This window comes from Amblyomma mixtum, chromosome 6 (genome assembly GCF_055824585.1).
Source record: "Amblyomma mixtum isolate Tamu chromosome 6, ASM5582458v1, whole genome shotgun sequence".
NCBI lineage: Eukaryota > Metazoa > Arthropoda > Arachnida > Ixodida > Ixodidae > Amblyomma > Amblyomma mixtum.
In genome coordinates, this window is record NC_143017.1 from 42,060,346 (window position 1) to 42,081,068 (window position 20,723).

Below are 20,723 nucleotides of genomic sequence, written 5' to 3' on the forward strand. Positions count from 1 at the left end.
CCCATTAGATACATGGCACTGAATGAGCTTCGTTATAGTTTTCTAAAGTGTTTATTGGCAGTATGTACTACTGAGGTATGCAATGTGAGATGGCGCTAAGTTTAAGGAAACTGGGACCTGGTTAAACATGCATTAAAATAATCTGGACTACTTTTATTTTCAGCGCGCTTTTCAGTAAAAATCACAAAAGCTGAACGCAACCAATAAATGAAGCCATTCTGCTGTCAATCCAGCTCAGAATCTAGGCTTGAATGGCCTGGACTGGTGAACTGTAATATCTTCGTCCGTGGACATCTTGAAACGTTGAGACAAAGAACTCACATTCCGCTGCGTTGGAGGGCAACCCTGCAAAATCGTTTAAACAGGATCCCGGCACTGGCATCAGTACGGTGCATTAAGCTTCACAAGCCGCGTAAAAAATACAGGCACGAGATTGTGCTGGTGGTTTCGATGGTAGTGACTTTTTAGGCTGCTCTTTTTTGTGCGTGTATATGTGTGTAAATATGCTCCATTTCTTCCTGTATCTTCATGTGTCTTCAGGTATCCAGATGTTACCTTTGCCTGCTACCGCAATGGTTCTCTATGTGCACTAACAACGCTCAGCAAAAGAGCATGCTTGGCTTCATCAGTAATCAGTAGCCATAAGTAGACTCCCATCTCCGAGCTTAGAATCACAAGGCGATGGACATAGCCTTCGCGGCGGATATTTTACTCTGAGCATTCCATGTTGAATTTTTGTTTCCGTCAGGTCTGTTCATCCTGCTTTGTTTGGCTGTCGGCGCATTTTTACTTCCTCATCTGCACCTGACAAAGTTTTAGGTAGGTAGGTCGACGCACTGGATTTGGCTGCCAGTCAGTCGCCTCACCATGCTGGCGGCACACAAAGTACCCTGCTGATGAGTTGACTTCTGCAAAAAGTGGCTATGGTTTAGCTATGGTTAAACCTGGTACAGTAGCGAGGAGCGCACAGCTCGATTCATCGTCACCTGTCGTCGCAGATGAACTGTGGTCACCTAAGCGGGCCCGTGTAGCCGTGTTCTCTTTACGTCGCTTATCGAGATGCTTAGTGCGCTCGTCATCGGTCTCCTCGGCTCACCGCCACCTCTTGCCTTAGTTCCTATGAGGAGCCCTAGATACCTCCGAGCTTCCCATTTCTACCACAGGCTCTTTATCGCAGTGATATATATACCCGCCGCATCTATGACGACACTCCGCGCATGCGCACAACTGACGAAGCGGGCGGCTAGAATTTCGTTGGAGACTAAATTCTAGACGCCCGTGTACTGTGCGATGTGAGTGCACGTTAAAAAACCCCAGGTGGTCGAATTTTCCGGAGCCCTTCTCAACGGCGTCTCTCATTAGCTGAGTCGCTTTGGGATTTTAAACCTTCATAAATCCTCATAAAAGGACATATTTGCCCAATTGTTGTTTTCATGCCTGGTTTTAAATGTTTTTAAGAAGTCATTCTGATGTATCTGACCTAGTGTGCGCTCGTTTAGGCCGCTTGGTTGTTCAGCAACACTCAAATAAACATATCTATCTGACTGCAAACCATTTCTTTGGCCCCACTCTTTATTCCTTCCTCTATGGCGTGGTTCGGGTGTCCATAGAGATATGTGATACAGTTATGTGTATTCGCTTTCCTCTAAAACCAATTTTAAATTTTATGTAGGAACACCATCGCCCGTTAGGCGCGACGCCTTGCCCGTGGTGCCATGGCTAAGCGCGCAACCACGCTGACCTTACGAAGCGGCTGGCGTAGTATAGCTCCCTCACTACAAAAGCAAGCGGCGGATAGCTAAAACCTCTAGCAGGGGTACTTTCTTTGGCCTCTGTTTGGTGTTCGTATTTTTCCGGATTACGGAAGCCTGCCAGTCCTCATGTCCCGCACATGGCCTTATACCGAAATCCTCATTACGGTCATCGCTAGTGTCTCCTTGCATGAGTTATTGAAAAAAGAAATGCTTTATTTTTCGTGCTTTATATCGCAGTAGCGCTACTCTGGGCACGAGGCAGCAAAGAGTGAAAAACACAGGCAAAGAGAGCGCCGTCATTTCGTTTCACCCACTCAAACGTCAGTCTCATTCAAACATTACCACAGAGACACACCAAAGACATCATCTTAACACTTTGACAAGCTAAGTACACATCATCATCATCATCATCATCAGCCTGATTACGCCCACTCCAGAGCAAATGTCTCTCCCATGTCGCTCCAATTAACCCTGTCCTTTGCCTGTTGCGGCCTTTGTACCCCAGCAAACTTCCTAATCTCATCCGCCCACCTAACTTTCTGCCGCCCCTGCTACTTTTCCTCCTCTTGGAATCCCCGCCGTTACCGTTAAGGACCAGCAGTTAGCTTGCCTTCGCATTTCACGCCCTGCTCAAGCCCATCTCTTCCTCTTGATTTAAACTAGGATGTCATTAATCAGCGTTTGTTCCCTTACCCACTCCGCCCGCTTCCGATCTTTTAATGTTACACCTATCATTTTTCTTTCCATACCTCGCTGCGTTGTCCCTAACTTAAGCTGAACTTTCTTAGCCTACACGTTTCTGCCCCACAGGTGAGTACCTGTAAGATACAGCTGTTGTATACTTTTCTCTTGAGGGATATTGGTATACCGCCTTTCATGATCTGAGAGAACCTGCCATATGCGCTCTACCCCATTCTTATTCTTCTAGTTATTTCCCTCTCATAATCCGGACCAGCGGTCACTGCCTGCCTTAAGTAGACATATTCTCTTACTACTTCCAACACCTCGCTACCAATTGCGAACTGCTGTTCCCTTGCTAGGCTGTTGAACATTGCTTTGGCTTTCTGCATGTTAATTTTTCGCCCAACCGTTCTGCTCTGCCTGTCTAACTGATTAATCACGCTTTGCATTTCATGTCCTGAGTGGCTTAGCAAGGCAATGTCGTCAGAGAATCGCAAATTACTCAGGTATTCTCTGTTTACTCTAATCCCCAAGTCTTCTGATTTTAGGCCCCGGAATACCTTCTGTAAACAGGCGGTGAATGACATTGGCGAGATCGTGTCTTCCTGCCTGGCACCTCTCCGTATTGGAATTCTATTGGTGACTTTATGGAAGGCTATAGTAGCTGCGCAAGCCTGACAAACGTGTTCCAATATTTTCATATAACATTCTTCCACACCCCCATTCCGCGATGTCTGCATGAGAGCTGAGGTTTCCACTGAGTCAAGTGCTTTCTCGTAATCAATGAACGCTATATATAGGGGTTTGTTACATTCTGCGCATTTCTCTATCACATGATTGATAGTGTAAATATTGTCTATTGCCGAGCATCCATTACGAAAGCTTGCCTGCTGATTTCGTTTAATGAAGTCTATGGTTGTCCTGATTCTATTTGCTATTGCCTTAGTAGACAACTGTATACAAAGCAAGCTGTCATTTTTTAGAGTCTAGTCTGTGCTTAGCAGCGATTTCTTGGTTTCAGGTGAATTTCGCATCCTTGATGTCCCAGTATTGTTCTTTTTATGTCATGCAGCGAACGCATTAAATTGTATTTCGCGAAACAATGTGCGTGGTAGCAGGTCGTCCCCCTTTTCTGTAGACAAATTTTGTCAACAATACTCGCATCGTTTTTTTTTTCTCGAATGCAAGCGTATTGTGCAACTTCGGAAGAGAAGTTATTTCAACAATCTTTCGGGTTATAGTCTATAGGCTGTGGCAGTGCAATATTCCTATTGCCAGCAATTATGACACTGTGTAGGAAATTTTGCACATTCCTGTCAAAAATGATTGGCTAGTATTTTAGGCTGGAAGAAAACAGGTTGTCTTTCTTGAGGTGTGAGCTGTATTATATTATATAGTTTTGACGGCAACAAAAAATGAAAAATGGCGTGCCAAATGTTAACCAACGCATCCGACGCCATTTCCATCCGATTCGGTATCGACGAGAGGAAACTCCCATCCTTCCATCTAGGCTAAAAAACAAACACGACCACGACTAATACTTTTCAGACACGGCCATTCTGCTCTTCGCCGCTCTGATGGCTCAGCGGTAATGTTGCTTCGCTGCTGACCCGAAAGACGCGGGATCGCTCCCGTCCTCGGCGGTCACATTTACATGGGATGAAATGCTAGAGGACCGTGTACTAAGCGATATCAGCGCACATGAAAGAGCCCCATATAATCGAAATTCTCAGGTTCCCTCCACTACGGCGACCCTCATTGCCTCAGTCACTTCAGAATGTTAAACCCAGAAAGCAAACCAAACCAAATCATTATGTTGTCACGTGCAATATGTTCTATGTTGTACTAGCAATGATGCCTCCACTTATTAAAGCCTACATGAGTCAAATCGAGCCAGCTGCTTCAGTTTTGAGTGCTTTCCTAGCTTCTTCATGTCATGTTATATGTTCCGGCCTGTCGCACAGGTACAGAGAATTGAAAGTTCTGAGGCGTAAGGGGTGTGGAGCTGACACAGTAGGCGGTTAACTGAAGGAATACACCAAAGGCTTTAGTCCCGCACACGACGTAGGTAGGCTGTTCCTAATGATGATGAGGGTTACAAAGGCAGCGGCAATGAATCATGACCATCATGAACATTGTCATCTTTTACATGGCGAACTGTACGCAGGAACGCCACATGCTTTTCACACCGGAAAAGAGATCTTCACCACAGCGGCGACGAAAGATTTAGGCGGCTGTACATGATAGCGAGAAGCCGGTCAAGGTGGCCGCAGTGGTTAAGGTAGTCGAACTCATTGCACCCTTTTAAGGTTGGTGCTGTATTAGAGCTGTTGTTACTGCTATTACCGGAATTAAACTTTCACTAAAAAAACCAAAACACATGCAGTTTTCTCAACTTGCTCTTCGAGGCCACATCCTGAAATGCGTGCTTTTCTATAATTTATAGCATCATTGTTGAGAGAGGGGCACTCGACCAACACCAAGAGTACTGCAGTGTGGAACTACGTTTTCCTGCCAACAATTAACAATCTGCGTTGCTTGGTGGGTGGAAGAGGAAGAAAGCGACGGTGTAATACGAGTGATCGCTTATTGCTTTGGGCAAGTTAGGCTAGCAGACAACAAGATTTACCACAGGGTGCCAAGAACTTACCTTTGATGGTTGCCCTCTGCGGGGATCTATTAAAGCCATAAACCTGGGCATCTCTATCGGGAAATTCGTAGCTATAGGTAGCTTCCTTGCCTCCGTTGCAGCGCCATGTGACTTCAAAGCCCTCATAGCTACTGTCTTGGCGAGGAACAATTTTCACAACAGCGCTCTGCTTATTCGGTGTAACAGTTGCTGCCGTGATCGAAGGGTGACCTGAAATAATTAAATGACTAGGCTGTTATGTCGTAACGCTAGTTGTCTTGAGGGAGCGCGCTTTAATTGTGTCTTTTGTGCGACTCGAAGCTGACGAGTGAGGATCGAATACGCAACTCGTCAGTGAGCCTGCAGCAGAAGCAGCTTTAGATTTGTTTGCTTCATACTACTCTGACCACTGTCCATGTTTCGACACTACGTTACTCTAGAACGGCGTACCTGAAAGGTGTGTTAGCTCGGATTCTTTTCCGAGCTGCAATAACTGGTTCTCTGCTTTTTCTACTCCTATGCGCCTTCTCATTTCCCGAAATGCCACGGTGCTGTTTTGAATGACTGCTTTGAAAATTGATTTCTTTTTCTTTCAGCTGGCGAAAGTGGCGTACAAACGAATCCAAACGATGTGTCGAAGGGTGAGCGTCGAACATAGTCCTGGCCACATAATACAGTACATTCAGAGGCTGAGGTCACCGTCACATAAGGTGTTTCTTACGGTCCCACGTGTATCCTAAAGGATTCCGACAGGCACATAAGGACCGTCCATAAGCTCCCAACGCTTAGCGGATTGATTGGCGCTGGCAGTTCCTGCTGTTCCTGACGTGTGCAGCCATCTCTGGCAAAAAAGAAAAACGGGGACGTTGACCGCTGCCCTGGCTGCTTACGACACAATGTTCTCCAGCGCTTACTTCCAAAAAGCGCAATGTTTTGAAAGGGAGAAGCTCCATAATAACGCCTACTGTGTCGAGTAGGCGGTTGACGACTCTGATGAACGCTTGACCTCGAAGTGCGTTTCTCAAGTCAGCGATCACATCGTGTACAACATGTGCGTGGAGGTAAATCTGCTATTTAAATATATGCCCAAAATATGGAAAGTAAACTATCAGCGCTTTGAAATTAGTCGGCGCATTCATTCATATAAGTGACATATATTATGTGCATTGCTTGTTTTATATAATACGGCCTTACTAAACCAAATCGCGTGCGCTCGGAGGAGAAAGTACAAGGTGCACAGAAAACAAAACAAGCTTCTGCACGGCCAAGCATGCTAGTCGACAGAAAATCCTGGCAAAGTATGGGACATGTGTCCTCCGTGCATGGGGAGATAACCCACTCGCTGGGTCATGGGGCAGTTAAACTTTAAGCTCTTAGATACCAGGTGTAGACTGTGTAGTGCTTGTTGCATTTATTCCGGTTCTCACGAGATGCTACAACTTCATTTATGTCAGAATATTAACTGTGCATACGAAATGTGTGGCGCGAATGTGGTGTTCTGTATCTGCTGTGCTGAACCTCAGGCGCGCTGGTGTAATGCTCTTGCGACACATAATAGTCGCAACTGTGTCAAAAGTGAGTAATGTTTCAGCGCGGTTTGACATCGATTAATTGCGGATATAACACATTTGAAAACAAAGTAACTTAAGAAAAACACGCCCTTTCTTGATATTAGAAGCGAGCTTTTTTTCATACGAGCAAACAGCGTTTCAACATGAAAACGGTGTGAGGCCTAGCCCTTGGCAATTTCCACATTAACAAGAGCGGAACACTTATTAAACCTCTATTCAAGGGCAACAGAACACAAACGAGGCTAGCCCATGATGTACCACTAGTAAAAACAGCAAATGATGTCCCTCATCCAATGACCTGTTCTTGCTGTGTTGATTCTTAAAAATATATGGGGTGTAAACCACGATCTTCTTCTCGGCACGCAATCAGAACTCGACATTAAATAGCGAGCAAAACTTTATGCAGACGTCCCTTACGTTCCCTTTTCTACTTAATAATTACGTTCACTAGGAGGTACGAAAGGAAGCAGTAAAACTACAACAGCCAGAGCAGATAGCGAAACAAAACCGGCTCGAATTACGCAAGTTGCCATTCTTTCACGCACTACCTTCCCGGAATTGGCGAAGCTGCAAAGGCGCATCTCGTTCTCTAGTTTTCTGTGTACTGTTGTAGAAGACCACGACACAAGAGTACTTCGTACCTTCTCTAATCACGCAAAAAATAGGGGAACGCTTAAGCTTCATATTTCAGAGCATAGCGCAAAAGCGTTAACGGGTCCACTTCACATAGTTTCCCTGTATAATTATTTTCTAATTAGCATGCTAATAAATACTCACACACGCATCAGGACATGTCTCCAAGGCACTTAAGTAGAAGACCTTCATCCATTAACTACGTTCACCCTTATTCACCTAAACCAACAGCATTCCGTTGCTTGTGGGTAGACTGCCGCTTTCACAATCAAAAGGTCCTGAGTTCGATTGCCCCCAAAATTGAAGTTAACATAATTTTATTTTGACCTGAAATATATAAAAGCTGTGCTCCGCCAGAATTGTTCGCATAATGGCGAACGACGCCAACGACACCCTCTTTTCTATGATATTGGGACATTTGACTATATCTCGTTAATACCGCCTTGCGCAATTGACCCGTCGTTTGTGCACACGAAGGTAGCCCAAAGGCTGCTTCGACGGCGCTTCGACATTTCGCGGTTAGATGTAAGGGGAAAAAAGCGACGCTACCACGCGACCAAACGTGAGCTTGAGTACCCTGCAGCCAATACGAATTATACCGACAACGAATATAGAAAGGTTGACATTCATAGAGACTCCGAATGGCGTCGCAAGCCTAATAACAAAAGGGTATGGGAATTACGAAAAGCGCGCAAAAAAAACAGAGAGGACATGAGAATTATCGCGTTTTACACGTCGCTCGTGTTTTACATTCATGTAATGGCTATTAATAGCCGTAAATAGTGTTAAGACTGCAAAGAAACGGACCTTAAAAATCTAAGACATGAAGCATTGCGGTTGAGTTGTGAACAAACTATGTACCTGTCGAACCGGTCCTCATGATTTGCACTGCATCTGTAGTCGCTAACAAAATTTTCATGAATATAGGCTGGCTGATAGAAAGCACACTTAAAGTCAGCATTGCTGCCTTACGGCCATGTTTACTAGACCTGATGGTGGTTGTATGTTCCTTGATTTTTACAATATTTTAGTCGTACTTGTTACGAGTGGAACGGAGAATCTATTCATCGCATCGAGTGCGCTAATCGATGAATAAAATGTAGGTTTGCGACACCTACGCCTTCAAATCTTCTGTTTTAGGTGAGAAAGGAAAAAGTGGTAGGATTTTAACGTAGTTAAACCGAGCAGATGTGCAAAAGCATGTATTAAGCCTGGTTGGATCATGGTTTTGTTTTGCTGGGTCGTCGGCCTATCTGGAGGCGATATTAGACTCATGTTAAGCTCTGATCGAGGTTAAGTTTATGTGGTCTCTTGGCGCCGCACATGAATGTTGATGAAGATGACGTTGTGCGATGGAAGAGCGAGAGTACTTAGCGTATAAATGGAACGTCCGTTCGTGTAACACCAGGCAGTGTGAGGTATCAATGACGCGACTGCGGTGCAGGATTCCCAGTTTAAATTTATACCTATGCAGATGTGGCTGGTCTCCAACAAACCTATGTGACTCATGCGGGGTCGTTGAATCTGTGGACCATTTCCTGCTTTACTGTCCAAAGTTCGCACTTCAGAGAAAGATTTACCTGGAGGTCCCTCTCTCCAGGTTAGGGCTCCCGTTATCTATGCCAGTGTTGTTATCGTTCGGAGCGAGCGCCAAAGGATTTGCTTTGAGTTCAATTTGTGGGAATCTACATGATTACATAATTGCAACTGGTAGGTTGATTTGCTAACTCCTTTAAAAATCTTGGAGTTTTTTTGTTTTTTTTAAATTATTATTATTCTCGCCAAAATGTTCTTTGTTATTTCACTTCAATTATTCTTCTGTCGTTTTTCATGAATACATTTTTCAAATTTCACGTTTAATCCTATGAAAATTTTCTTATGTATACCACTACACCTTGGCCAATCCCCCCACGTGGGTATGTGCCATTATAATGAGGTGAAGAAGAAGAAGAAGACTACGCTGAAGTTTAACACCAGGCGTGATCATTTGCGATAATAGCATGTTGCTGTCATGCAGCCGCCAACGAAGCTGAACTGTTCGCTTCGCCATGAGTTGGAAACTGAATCGCAGCAATATGTATTTCTTGACCCTCAGTACTAAGTACGCCACAATGTTCTCGGCTGAGTTTGGCACATTCAAGATGTGCTTTCGCCATAGCGGCCCATGCATTTCAAATGATTGCCATATACCTCACTAAAACCTTATGCATTTTAAAATCGATATTTCCATACCTCCACTGTCCAATCCTACATTGACATCATCTGCTCGTCCACATCCATGGTTATTGCAGCAGCGAACCCAAACGTAATGTCGCAGAGATTGCTGTGTGAGTTTCAAGTCACCGCTCGTGAACACAGGAGTCCGTCCGTAGTCCACAGTGGCTTCGCAGTTGGCCGATTCGGCGCAGGTTGTCCATTGGCCATTCTCTGTTATCTTGTACTGTATCGAAAGAAAGGCACGTACGTTTGGTTGCGCAAATGCTAGAATCACATTTAGAGCGACACGATCTATTTCATGCAGGAACTAGAAATTCAGTAGGTATGCAGATTTGATATTGAGGTGACGTTCGGACTTGGCGATTTCATAGCAACACCCTTAAGTCAGATGTCGAAGCATGCTTTGACAATGGTCAATGCGATGAGGTCCCCAAATTTCAGCCCAGTCATCACAAACATTGACCCGCCCCACCCCGAATTTTGCCTGCCCCCGAAATTTGACCTTCATGCATTCGTACGAAAATCGATGTCGAACAAAATTTGAAAATTCTCACCACGATGGTGATCTCTCAATTTGGACTGGGTCATTCCGAAAGGTGGCCCGCCCCCGACTAGAAAATCGAACTCCTCGAATTTTTACCTAAATCGATACCAGAATAATTTGAATGTGACGAACAGGGGGTGATTTCCGAATTTGGCCTTGGCTTTTTCCAAATCTGGCCCGCATCCACCACTTAATTTTGACATTCGCCCCGCCGCGGTGGCCCAGTGGTTACGGTGCTCAGCTGCTGGCCCGAAAGACGCGGGTTCGATCCCGGCCGCGGCGGCTGAATTTCGGTGGAGGCAGAATTCTAGAGGCCCTCGTACTGTGGAATCTCAGTGCACATTAAAGAACCCCAGGGGGTCTAAATTTCTGGAGTCCATCACTATGGCGTCCCTCATAGCCTGAGCTGTTTGCGACGTTAAACCCCAATAAACCAATAAGCCAACCCAAATTTTGTATCGGACTTGGACCAAAATGTGCCCTGTACAATGGTGACCTCCAATATTGATTCCGGCCAATTTCAAGATTTGGCCCACCTCTGCCCAAGAAATTGACCTTCCTGGATTTCGACCAATATCACATTCAGGGTAATTTGAATGTACTCCACTTCGTGGTGACACAGAATTTTTGGCCTTACGAGTGATCTTCGCTATGATAGCCATGGTCGAACTGCAAACAAAAGCCAGCTACTTCACAGAAAAGAAGACGGTCGTTCCCAGAATCAGTGGGGATTAAGAAGCATAACTTAATAAATGGGTAAAACTTGCAAACTGAGTACTTAATCCCAGAACACATAGCAGCCGCAAGCACTCAGTGAACAGGTAAATTCGGAGTAGAAGCAAGATTATCTATCGCTCGCAGATTCGCTGTAAGAGTTAAAACAGTCATTTTTTAGAAAAGCGCACGACGGACGCTCAAGATAAAGAAAAAATCCAGATAATAAAGAGACCGTGCAGGATGCTCTCGGTGTAAAATAAGCATGATCAGTGTGGTAATGCGTGTAAATATTTCAAACTAACCTTTCTTATTTCCCCTCTCTTCAACACATCGTTCCCTGTGTGCGCGTTCTTTGATATCCGAGACACGAAAGGAAGCACAAGAGCTCGCAATTTGTTGGCAGGTGTTGATAGTGGTGAGTGGTGCCATCGCCCTTTTAGTCATTGGATATGGCCTTTTAAAGTGCAGTCTACCAAGGTGGCTTGCTGGCTGTACCTTTGCGTTTAGCAGCGCGCTTTAATTAGGAGCTAAGACAAGCAGTGAGCGAAGCACAGACTAACCCGAAAATGTGAGAGAAGTTTAAATGCATATCCGAAATATTGTTTTGCTTTTGCGGGCATTCATCCGAAAATGTCAAAATGTGAGCAGCAACACATACTAGACAGATAATTGTCGGACGCACCACCGTTATTATCTGTTTCACAAAGCGGTTTCCAACAAGAGATCTACTTCCTCTTCCATAAACGCTATAGAGTGGGCACTTACGCATTTTCATGTCTGGCGCATGCCAATGCGCAATCATCGTAGATTGCTCTTTCTTTTTTGCACACATTTTGGTAATTTTTGCACATTTTTTTTCGATAATAGTGGAATGTCGCGGGCGTGTCCTGTTTCATCTTTGTTTCGTCAACTTTTAAGGCCGGAGGCTTTAATGCCTCATCGTTGTTAGCCGGAGTTGTCGACAGAAATGTCACGCCTTTCAATTGATCGAAACGCTCGTGACGTCACAGTGCACGAATTTCAAACGGGGCCAATTGTACTTAGGCTAGTAACCATGCAACCAATTGAAGCGTCGTACAGTGATGCTCCAAGTAAGTGGGACTGAGCCGCATTAATTACTTAATTACCCAATTAGCCTAAATAGCTTTTCCAGTCAGGGCATTAAAATAAATAAAACCGATTAGGAAATGGTCGAGCTCTGGAATCGAACCCGAGCTTTGTCGATGCTTTGTCGGCCTAAAGTGCGGTGAGGCGAAAGCCTTAAGCCGGGTGTTGCTGCTGGTGTCACTGTTTTGTGGTTAAGGTGTTAAGCTTCGCCTCTAAAAGTAGAACGTGACAGCGTCTTGCAACGCTGTCAAGGAGCCCACAGAACGCCATCGCCCGTTCAGCTCTACGCCTTACTCATCGGTAAATTGGTTCTAGAGGAAAGGAAATGTATCTGTCTCGCATAACTCGGGGGCCACCTGAACCTCGCCGTAAGAGAAGAGAGGAAGATGGGAGTAAACAAAGACACCATATTCACTAGACGCACCTAGTGCAGTGGAATACACCATATTCACTAGACGACATAGTGGAGTGGTTAGTGTGCTCGTCTGGCACTCCGGAGACCCTGGTTCGATTCCCCAACTCGACCAGTTTCCTACTCGGCTCTATTTGTTTATTTACTGATGTCTTTTGCTTGAAGCATCACTATACCATCATCATCATCAGCCTGACTGCACCCACTGCAGGGCAAAGGCCTGTCCCATGTCTCTCCAATTAACCCTGTCCTTTGCCAGTTCCAGCCACACTATCCCAGCAAACTTCTTAATCGCCCACCTAATTTTCTGCCGTCCCCTGCTACGTTTGCCTTCTCTTGGAATCCAGTCCGTTACCCTTAAGGACCAGCGGTTATCTAGCCTTCGCATTACATGCCCTGCCCAAGCCCATTTCTTCCTCTTGATTTCAACTCGGATGACATTAACCCGCGTTTGTTCCCTCACCCACTCCGCCCATCTCTTAACGTTACACCTATCATCTTTCTTTCCATAGCACGCTGTGTTGTCCCTAACTTAAGCTGAACCCTCTTTTTTAGCCTCCACGTTTGTGCCTCATAGGTGAGTACCGGTAAGATACAGCGGTTGTATTCTTTTCTCTTGAGGGATATTAGTAAACTGCTATTCATGATTTGAGAGAACCTGCCATATTCGCTCGAACCCATTCTTATTCTTCTAGTTATTTCCCTCTCATGATCTGGATCAGCCGTCACTACCTGCCCTAAGTAGGCATATTTTCTTACTACTTCCAGCACCTCGCGAACTGCTGTTCCCTTGCTAGGCTGTTGAACGTTGCTTTGGTTTTCTGCATGATAATTTTTAGCCCTACCGATCTGCTCTGGCTGTCTAACTCATTAATCATGCTTTGCAGTTCATGTCCTGAGTGGCTTAGCAAGGTAATGTCGTCAGAGAATCGCAAATTAGTCAGGTATGCTCCATTAACTCTTATCCCCAACTCTTCCCATTTCAGGCCCCGGAATACCTTCTGTAAGCAGGCGGTGAATAACATTGGCGAGGTCGTGTCTCTCTGCCTGACACCTTTCCATATTGTAATTTTATTGCTGACTTTATGGAGCATCACTATAATAACTCTTTAATTGGCTGCATGGTTACTAGCGAAAGTACAATTGGCCCCGTTTGAAATTCGCGCACTATGACGTCACGACCATTTCGACCACTTGAAAAGCGTGACATTTCTGTCGACAACTCCTGCTTACAACGATGAGGCATTAAAGGCTTCCGCCCTAAAATGTTCAGCTACAAAAGCTGCAAGCGAGTATCCAAGCCGAATACGAGCGTTCGCGGTGATTGAGTGGGTTTGTTTGGTTTGCTTTATTGGGGTTTAACGTCCCAACGCAACTCAGGCTATGAGCGACGCCGCAGTGAAGGGCTCCGGAAATTTTGACCACCTGGGGCTCTTTAACGTGCACTGACATCGCACAGTACACGGGCCTCTAGAATTTCACCATCATTGAAATTCGGCCGCCGCCACCGGGTTCGAACCCATGTGCTTCGAGGAAGCAGATGAGCGCCGTGACCGCTGCGCCACCACGGCGGGGCTGAGTGGATTTATGGCCCCGCTGATGATCCCAACATCGCGGGATATAACCCCGCCCGCCATTGCCATGTTTGGTTGCAGGCGAAAGGAAAAAAAAACGCTAGTTTTGAGAAATGTTAGTGGATGTAAAGGACCCACTCTAGTCTAATATTGTCACGTTTTAGTGGCGGCAGTCCAGCGGTCAGGAAGACACCAGAAATACTTGCAAACGAAGCTCTTTATTAGGGCTGACTTGCGCCCGCAAAAGAACTGAATCACTCGGTGGCGGCGTAAGCAACAAGCGTGCTCGTCAATCGTCGATCTACGAATGTCCGCCGCTCGCGGCATCGCTCAATTTAAAGCCGGCAAGGAAACTTCCAGATAACAAGACAAGATCATCTACAGAAATCTGGAAAAACCTAGATGCAGCCTTTCGTGGCTGCGATCAATCGAGATTAGTGTGGTCGCTTCTCGCGTCACGAACAAAAGTGATAACAACCCTTTCCTGCAGCCTTGAGCGTGAACGAACAAACACTACAATGATACGTGGCAATATAATCCAGAGCCTTGCACTGCGGTCTACCTTGTACCTGAGCGTTTGTTTGAGGCAGTAAACTCGACATACCAGGTGTATGCATTCTGATGGCATTCCGTCTGAATACTGGAGGTGGTAGGGAGCCACCTTCCCTAGTTACCTCCAGCGTCACATAAGTGGCCCAATCAGTGAGGCCTAATCGACAAGGGAAATTTGTTATTAAAACCTGCCCATCTAGAATCACACGAGTGTTCAGGAGAATAGTGTACACCGGTCTAACGAATATTTCGCTCTTTCTGTCAGCGTTATGAGCAAAAGTGATCTCTTCATTTTGTTCTTACTTTATTTAATTGTTTTTGAAATTTTGAGTCTGGTTTGTTCTCATACTGAGAGACTTTCTGTTTCCAGAGGCTTTGTTGTCGCAGAGGCGGCTTACAAAACATCTTGTGCGAATTGTATGCCTCGAGCACTGTAGTGCTCAATTGGTTCGATCCCGGCCGCGGCGGCTGGAATTTCTTCGGAGGAGAAATTCTAGAGGCCCGTGTACTGTGCGATGTCAGTGCACGTTAAAGAACCCCAGGTGGTCGAAATTTCCGAAGCCCTCCACTACGGCGTCTCTCATAGCCTTAGTCGCTTTGGGACGTTAAACCCTATAAACCAAAACCAAAAAAAAAAAACCAATTGCCACTCTCTAATGTTGCTCCTCTTATATTTCTTCATTTTATTTGAAACAATGACACTCAATAAAATGGAGAGTTGAGCTAGTTGGTACATATGGCTGTGGAAAAAACAGAGCACAGACGAGGGAGAAGGAATGAAGAACAGAACAGGACAGCACTGGTCCTGTTGTCTTCTTCATTCTTTGTCCCTCGTCTCTGCGCTGTTCTTTCCCAGCACAATGATACTCAGGAAGCTTGACATTGTTATGATCGATATTCTTGACGCTGTTCTGCTCGATATGCCCCACTAAATATTGCAATCTCTTTTGCTTTGCTCTCCCGGGATAAAAGTGGCAGAATGGGGCAGTGTAGAAAGAAGGAAGACTACATAAGCATTACTTGGCCTCAGAAAGCAGGGCGCGCTCTCTTATATTATTGTACAACTTTCGTTTAAGGACTGCGCTCATGTCGGGGCTGGGACTTTTGTCGGTGACCCTTATGCTTCCGCTTTGTTTTTTTTTCAAATTAAAGGCATGGTACGCAGATATTCTTTACAGTTCGTAGAGCACGTGTCACCAGTTGAATTTTCTCTCTTTTCTTACACTTCTCCTACTCGACCGCGAGGTTATATAAGGGTCAATCTAAGGTATGACCTCGTGTTTCTCGCCGAGCCCAATTGTGAAAAATGGGCAACGTCTAAAACTTGGGCATAGGACATTGGAGGAGGTTTTTTTCGGCTGTTGACCATGAAAGCCGCAGCCTGGAACATTGCAACTTGGTCGTAGCTCGCGTTCTCCACGAATAAAAAGGCGCCATTTCTGAGCATTGGCCCGGCAGGAAAGCTGCTCCAATATTCTGGTTGGTGAAGAACTTATTTCGGTGGCCATGCTTTGGCTAAATCTGCATGTGGGTCTGAGGAGACGACTGATCCAACTTTTTCTAATGACTGCCTTGACTCGCTCTTCATGATGCCCAAACAGGACACTGTGTTTTAGAACGATATGAGCGTTCATTGGCATCAGGTCGTGATACTTTTTCGTATCCAGGTTTCTTTAACCTTGCTGTGCAAGATTAAATAAGTTTGTTGCACTTTGTTGTTGCACCAACTTCTGCTACCGTTGCTGAACAGCGAAGGGCAACGTCTGAAGTGGCTATTTTAAATTCTGGGAGTTTTCTCATGAGCTTTTTTTCATTTTGGCAAGTAGTTCCATTCAGTACGAATGATGAAATACTGCGATGTACAATCTTGAAGATTCCTTGTAAAAAAGGGCATTTAGCCAGAGATTGTTACCAGATTGCAGCGAGGAAAGTCTTCATTCGACCACATCGCCGACCTTGTAATCAGCGTGCAAGAAGTAAAGCTTCATGTTGACTCTCAGAAGTCGGCTCTTTTCACATCAAGTGCGACTGCAAAGCATTCTTCGCAGCGCAACTTTGATGCATTTCAGAACTATTGTTGATGGCGGAGTCTACGAATGAATAAAGAGCCAAGCTCAGTACCGGTTCGGTCCACATGTCAGCGGATGAGGCCGAGGGTGACCAACCCATTTCACAGTGGTCTCTAACCTGCAGTGTGTTCATACCTCCGCCATTGGAACTCTTCCCTTAATGCATTGGTTCAGGAACTTTCGGAAAGCGTCCTTACCGGCGGAAGTATTGAAGAGATTTTTTTGGAACTTGTGGTGCAACGCGTCAACAGGTTTTTGCTAAACTTCAACTTGTTATAATTTTTGCTTGAACTGCGTCAATCACTAGAAACTCCTTAGTCACGCGCATTTTCACTACGATCACATTGTGTGTAGAATATTTTGTCGTAACGCATTAACCTCTGCCGGGGCGGTCATTCTTCGTGTCACCTATCACATCTATTGGGGCTTACCATTTTATGCGTCTGCCTTGTTGAGACATGTCACGAACAAAATATTACCATTGAAGAGATCTTATATGCTGCAGGCATCCAGTGCTCTCTTCCGAACAGCTTCTTACTCATTTTATACACGGTGCTACCTATAATAAACATCCCTTACGACCTATCAGCATTATGAATTCAGAGCGCGTGCCTTAAAAACTGGAGGCGCAAATCTCCCAGATTTGCTTCAGACAGCCGTTGCGTACCTCTATGCAAGGCGCAGGGTAAACAGCTGGAATAAGCGCCCCACCTACTTATTCACTCGTCACGACCTCCCGCGTTGTTAAAACTTCCGAGCCTAAGCTGTCATCACCTGCTGTGTTTTCTTCCTGAAGCTCAACCCGGCAGTGGGTTTGCAAGTGTGATCGGATACCATTATTTCTACATGTATACAGGCGTGTCCTTTGCAGGTCTTCAATAAAGTGAGTTCAAATACCTCTGTTGGTCTAACTATACCTGCAATACAAAAAGTCAATGCTGCTTGTTCTCAGAAGAAACAAGGACGAATCACTAAATCCAGCTCTATCAACAGCGGTAGCTGTTATGCTTATTCTGGAGCAGTTCACCAATACCGTCTACATAAAAAACGGCAACAGCTGCACGGCTGATGACAATTCTTCAACCGACCTGCTACTTGTTCGGGGACCCTGCTCAAAAGTAGCGTGCTGATTCACTGATTGCAAGGCAGAGCGAAAAACCTCGATCGTGATTTGGAGATCAGTTCTTTCTTAGTGTGGCACAAAAATTCAGGGGCCACTTTGACTGTCTAAAGTGCGTAGAGGCGAAAGCGTTTTCCGCACCACTTTCAGTGCTTCTGTGGCACTGGTGGCGTCACATGTAATTGAGTACTAATTACTAAGTGATGACAAATCACTAATTAATGGTTAATTACTGATTAATGCCTGAATACTAATTAACTGCTAATTAAGCTTAAGCTTAAGCTTCGCCTTTAGGAGTGGAACGCGACAGCGTGTTGTAGCGCTGCCAGGGAGTCCACGGAAAGCCACCACCCGTTCGGCGCGATGCCTTGCCGTTTCAACGCGACGGTTTTTGAGGAAAGGAAATGGCGCAGTAAATCTCTGTTATCACGGTGGACACCTGAACCGCACCGTAGAGGAACGGAGGAAGTGGGAGTGAAAGAAGAAAGACGAAGATGGGCCGTAATGAAGGAAATGAAAATTGTATTTGAGGAAAGAAAATTACGCAGTAACTGTCTCACATATCTCGGTGGACACCCGTCAAAATCAGGGGGGGGGGGTGCACTTTTTTGACCTAAAGTGTGGTCACTGATATGTCGTTAAGATGTTAAGCTTCGCCTCTAAGAGTGGAACGCGAGAGCGTCTTGCAACGCTGCCAGGGAGTCCATAGAACGCCATCGCCCATTCGGTTCTACGCCTCGCTCGTCGGTAAATTGGTTTTTGAGGGAAGGAAATGTATTTCTCTCTCATATCTCGGTGGACACCTAAACCTCGCCGGAAGGGAAGGGAGGAGGATGGCAGTGAGCGAAGACACCGTATTCACTAGACGTGCCTTTGTTCATTCCAAACCATCGAGCTGGCATGGCGGAGTGGATAGCATGCTCGTCTCGCACTCCGAAGACCGGGGTTCGATTCCCGAGCTCGACCAATTTCTTACTAGGTTTTCTTTATTTATATGGCCTGACTAGAGAAGTTAATTAGGCTAATTGGGTAATTAAGCAATTAACTAAGCTCAGTCCCACTTACTTGGAGCATCACTAATGGCCCCTTCAATTGGTTGCATGGTTACTAGCCAAAGTACAATTGGCCCAGTTTGACATTCGCGCACTGTGACGCCACGACCGTTTCGACCAACTGAAAAGCGTGACATTCTCTGTCGACAACTGCTGCTTACAACGATGAGACATTAAAGGCTGTCGCCTCAATAAAATAGCCGCGCATCTAGCAATCCCTCTGGGTTGATTTGCAAAAGAAATTTGGTTTCACACATCGATAGCCACTTGAGGTGATTTAAATAAGGTCAAATTTTCATTGCGGTGAAAGGAACGCTCGCCTTTACAAAGGTGGACAAGAAAGCAAACTCTATATTTCGGGGTTTGACATCTCCAAGTGACACACGGGCTGTGGTGCACTCCGTAATGCAAGGCTCAGACCAGATGGGACTCTTCAACATTCGCTTACACATCTGAGCATATGGGCGCATTTTGAATTTCGCCTCCACTAAAAAGTGGCCGCCGCGGTCGAATCCGGGGTCCACTAGCCCATTGGCCGAGCATACTAACCACTGAAGCACAGCTGTGGGTTCAAAAGGAAGTGCTGCTCACGTCTTACGCCCCATGTGGGCTTCAGATATCAGGTTGAATGGCACCGCCTCTATAAACTCGAATTGAAGTTATGCCTCGAAATATCAATACAAAAGTCACATTTCCAAGATTCGCATGTCGATGACAACACCAGTAGGCTAATAGGCCCATCGAAAGGCATCGAAGGTTTAAAGGTTGAACTCCATGCACGCGAAAACTCACGCGAAGGCGAAGGCAAAGGCGACGGCAGCAAGCAACGAGCGACGCCGTCGCGCGAAGCGAAATGCCCGTGTCGCTTGTCGTGTCGCTGGGATCTGCATTCACAGAAAATTTCACTCGTCGCCCAAAAGTTGCTTACGCGATTAGCCAATAGCAGCTAATCCGGCAGCGTACGTCACTGCCGGTAATTTCGCGCGCTTTCTCGAAAGAGCCGCATTTTGTGTTGGCAAGTTTTTTCGAGTGAGTGCCCGTAGGTACTATACTTGCACTACCATGGCACACGCCCAAGCCCAAGCCTTCAATGAGAGGCTCATCGACGCCGTGGGGTGCAAGCAGGTTCTTTTGCGACCTGCAGCAAAACAATTATAAGGCGCGCAACGATTCAGACGGAGAAAAACGTGGGAGAAAAGCGCGGGGGGTAAACCGCCAAAACCAGAACTCCACAGCCAATTACCAAAAGTTTACGTCAGCGTTCAGATAAACAGCCTGAATTCATTGAAAAAGGTGTAAACACATTTTACTTCGCATTTTTCTGCCCAAAATTTTAATCCTTGCTAATTATAGGCGCAAAAAGCTTTGCGGCGTATTATTCCAGCAACACTGATGGTCGTCTCCATTTCGCGGTCGCTTCTGTTTCGCGTTGTCGCAACGCATGGAGTTTGGCCGGTTGGCGACAGAGCGAGCGCCAGCCGTCGTCGCCGCACCGCCTCGTCGCGTCGCTTACATTTTCGCGTACATGGAGCTCAGTCTTTAGTGCAAGGGAGTATGTCTGCTGTGGTATGACATCCTATAATTTCTTGTGACAGGGTTGCTTATGCCAGCCCTGCACAGGGCTATTAAAGATCAGGACGGCGGTATGTCTTGCATTAGGTGTAAAAGGACTGATAATGACGACGATGGCATGATGCCTACCAAACACCTTATGTATGAGCCAAAACAAACGCCACATCGTTTACTGGCGCAAGGAAAGAGCACCGTGAATGCGATAGACGTCCTGAAGGCCTTGTTTTAAAAGTAACCCTGCTCACTTCTCTATGAGACATTATTACTTATTTGTCCCAAAGAAGCTGTCACCATCACTGCATCTTGCTTGCTGATGCATTAATTTATCGTACCTGCAGGTAATCGAAGCTGCTGTTGCTACACGTCCAGAACAGCAAGACGGTGTCAGTCGTGTCTCGAATACTGGCTTCTTTCTTCAGCTGCGCAACTGGAACTGTAATCAATACGTGGTGATGACATTTTTAAAAGGTTTTTCCTATGAACTTACACTGGATAAAGATGGGCCATAGGCTTTTCGAA

At 45.7% G+C, this 20,723-nt stretch overlaps 1 protein-coding gene across 1 annotated transcript in view; it reads right to left on the reverse strand.

Moving 5' to 3' along the window:
• Positions 1-202: 202 nt before the first annotated feature.
• Positions 203-20,723, reverse strand: part of LOC149338830 (uncharacterized) — a 53,301-nt gene continuing 32,780 nt past the window's right edge. The window contains exons 9-12 of the mRNA XM_089550812.1: positions 20,537-20,637; positions 9,501-9,708; positions 5,086-5,295; positions 203-345 (exon numbers count right to left, since the gene is read on the reverse strand). Of these exons, the coding sequence (XP_089406938.1) occupies positions 242-345; positions 5,086-5,295; positions 9,501-9,708; positions 20,537-20,637 (623 nt within the window). The 3' untranslated portion in view covers positions 203-241. The remainder of the gene's footprint in view (positions 346-5,085; positions 5,296-9,500; positions 9,709-20,536; positions 20,638-20,723) is intronic.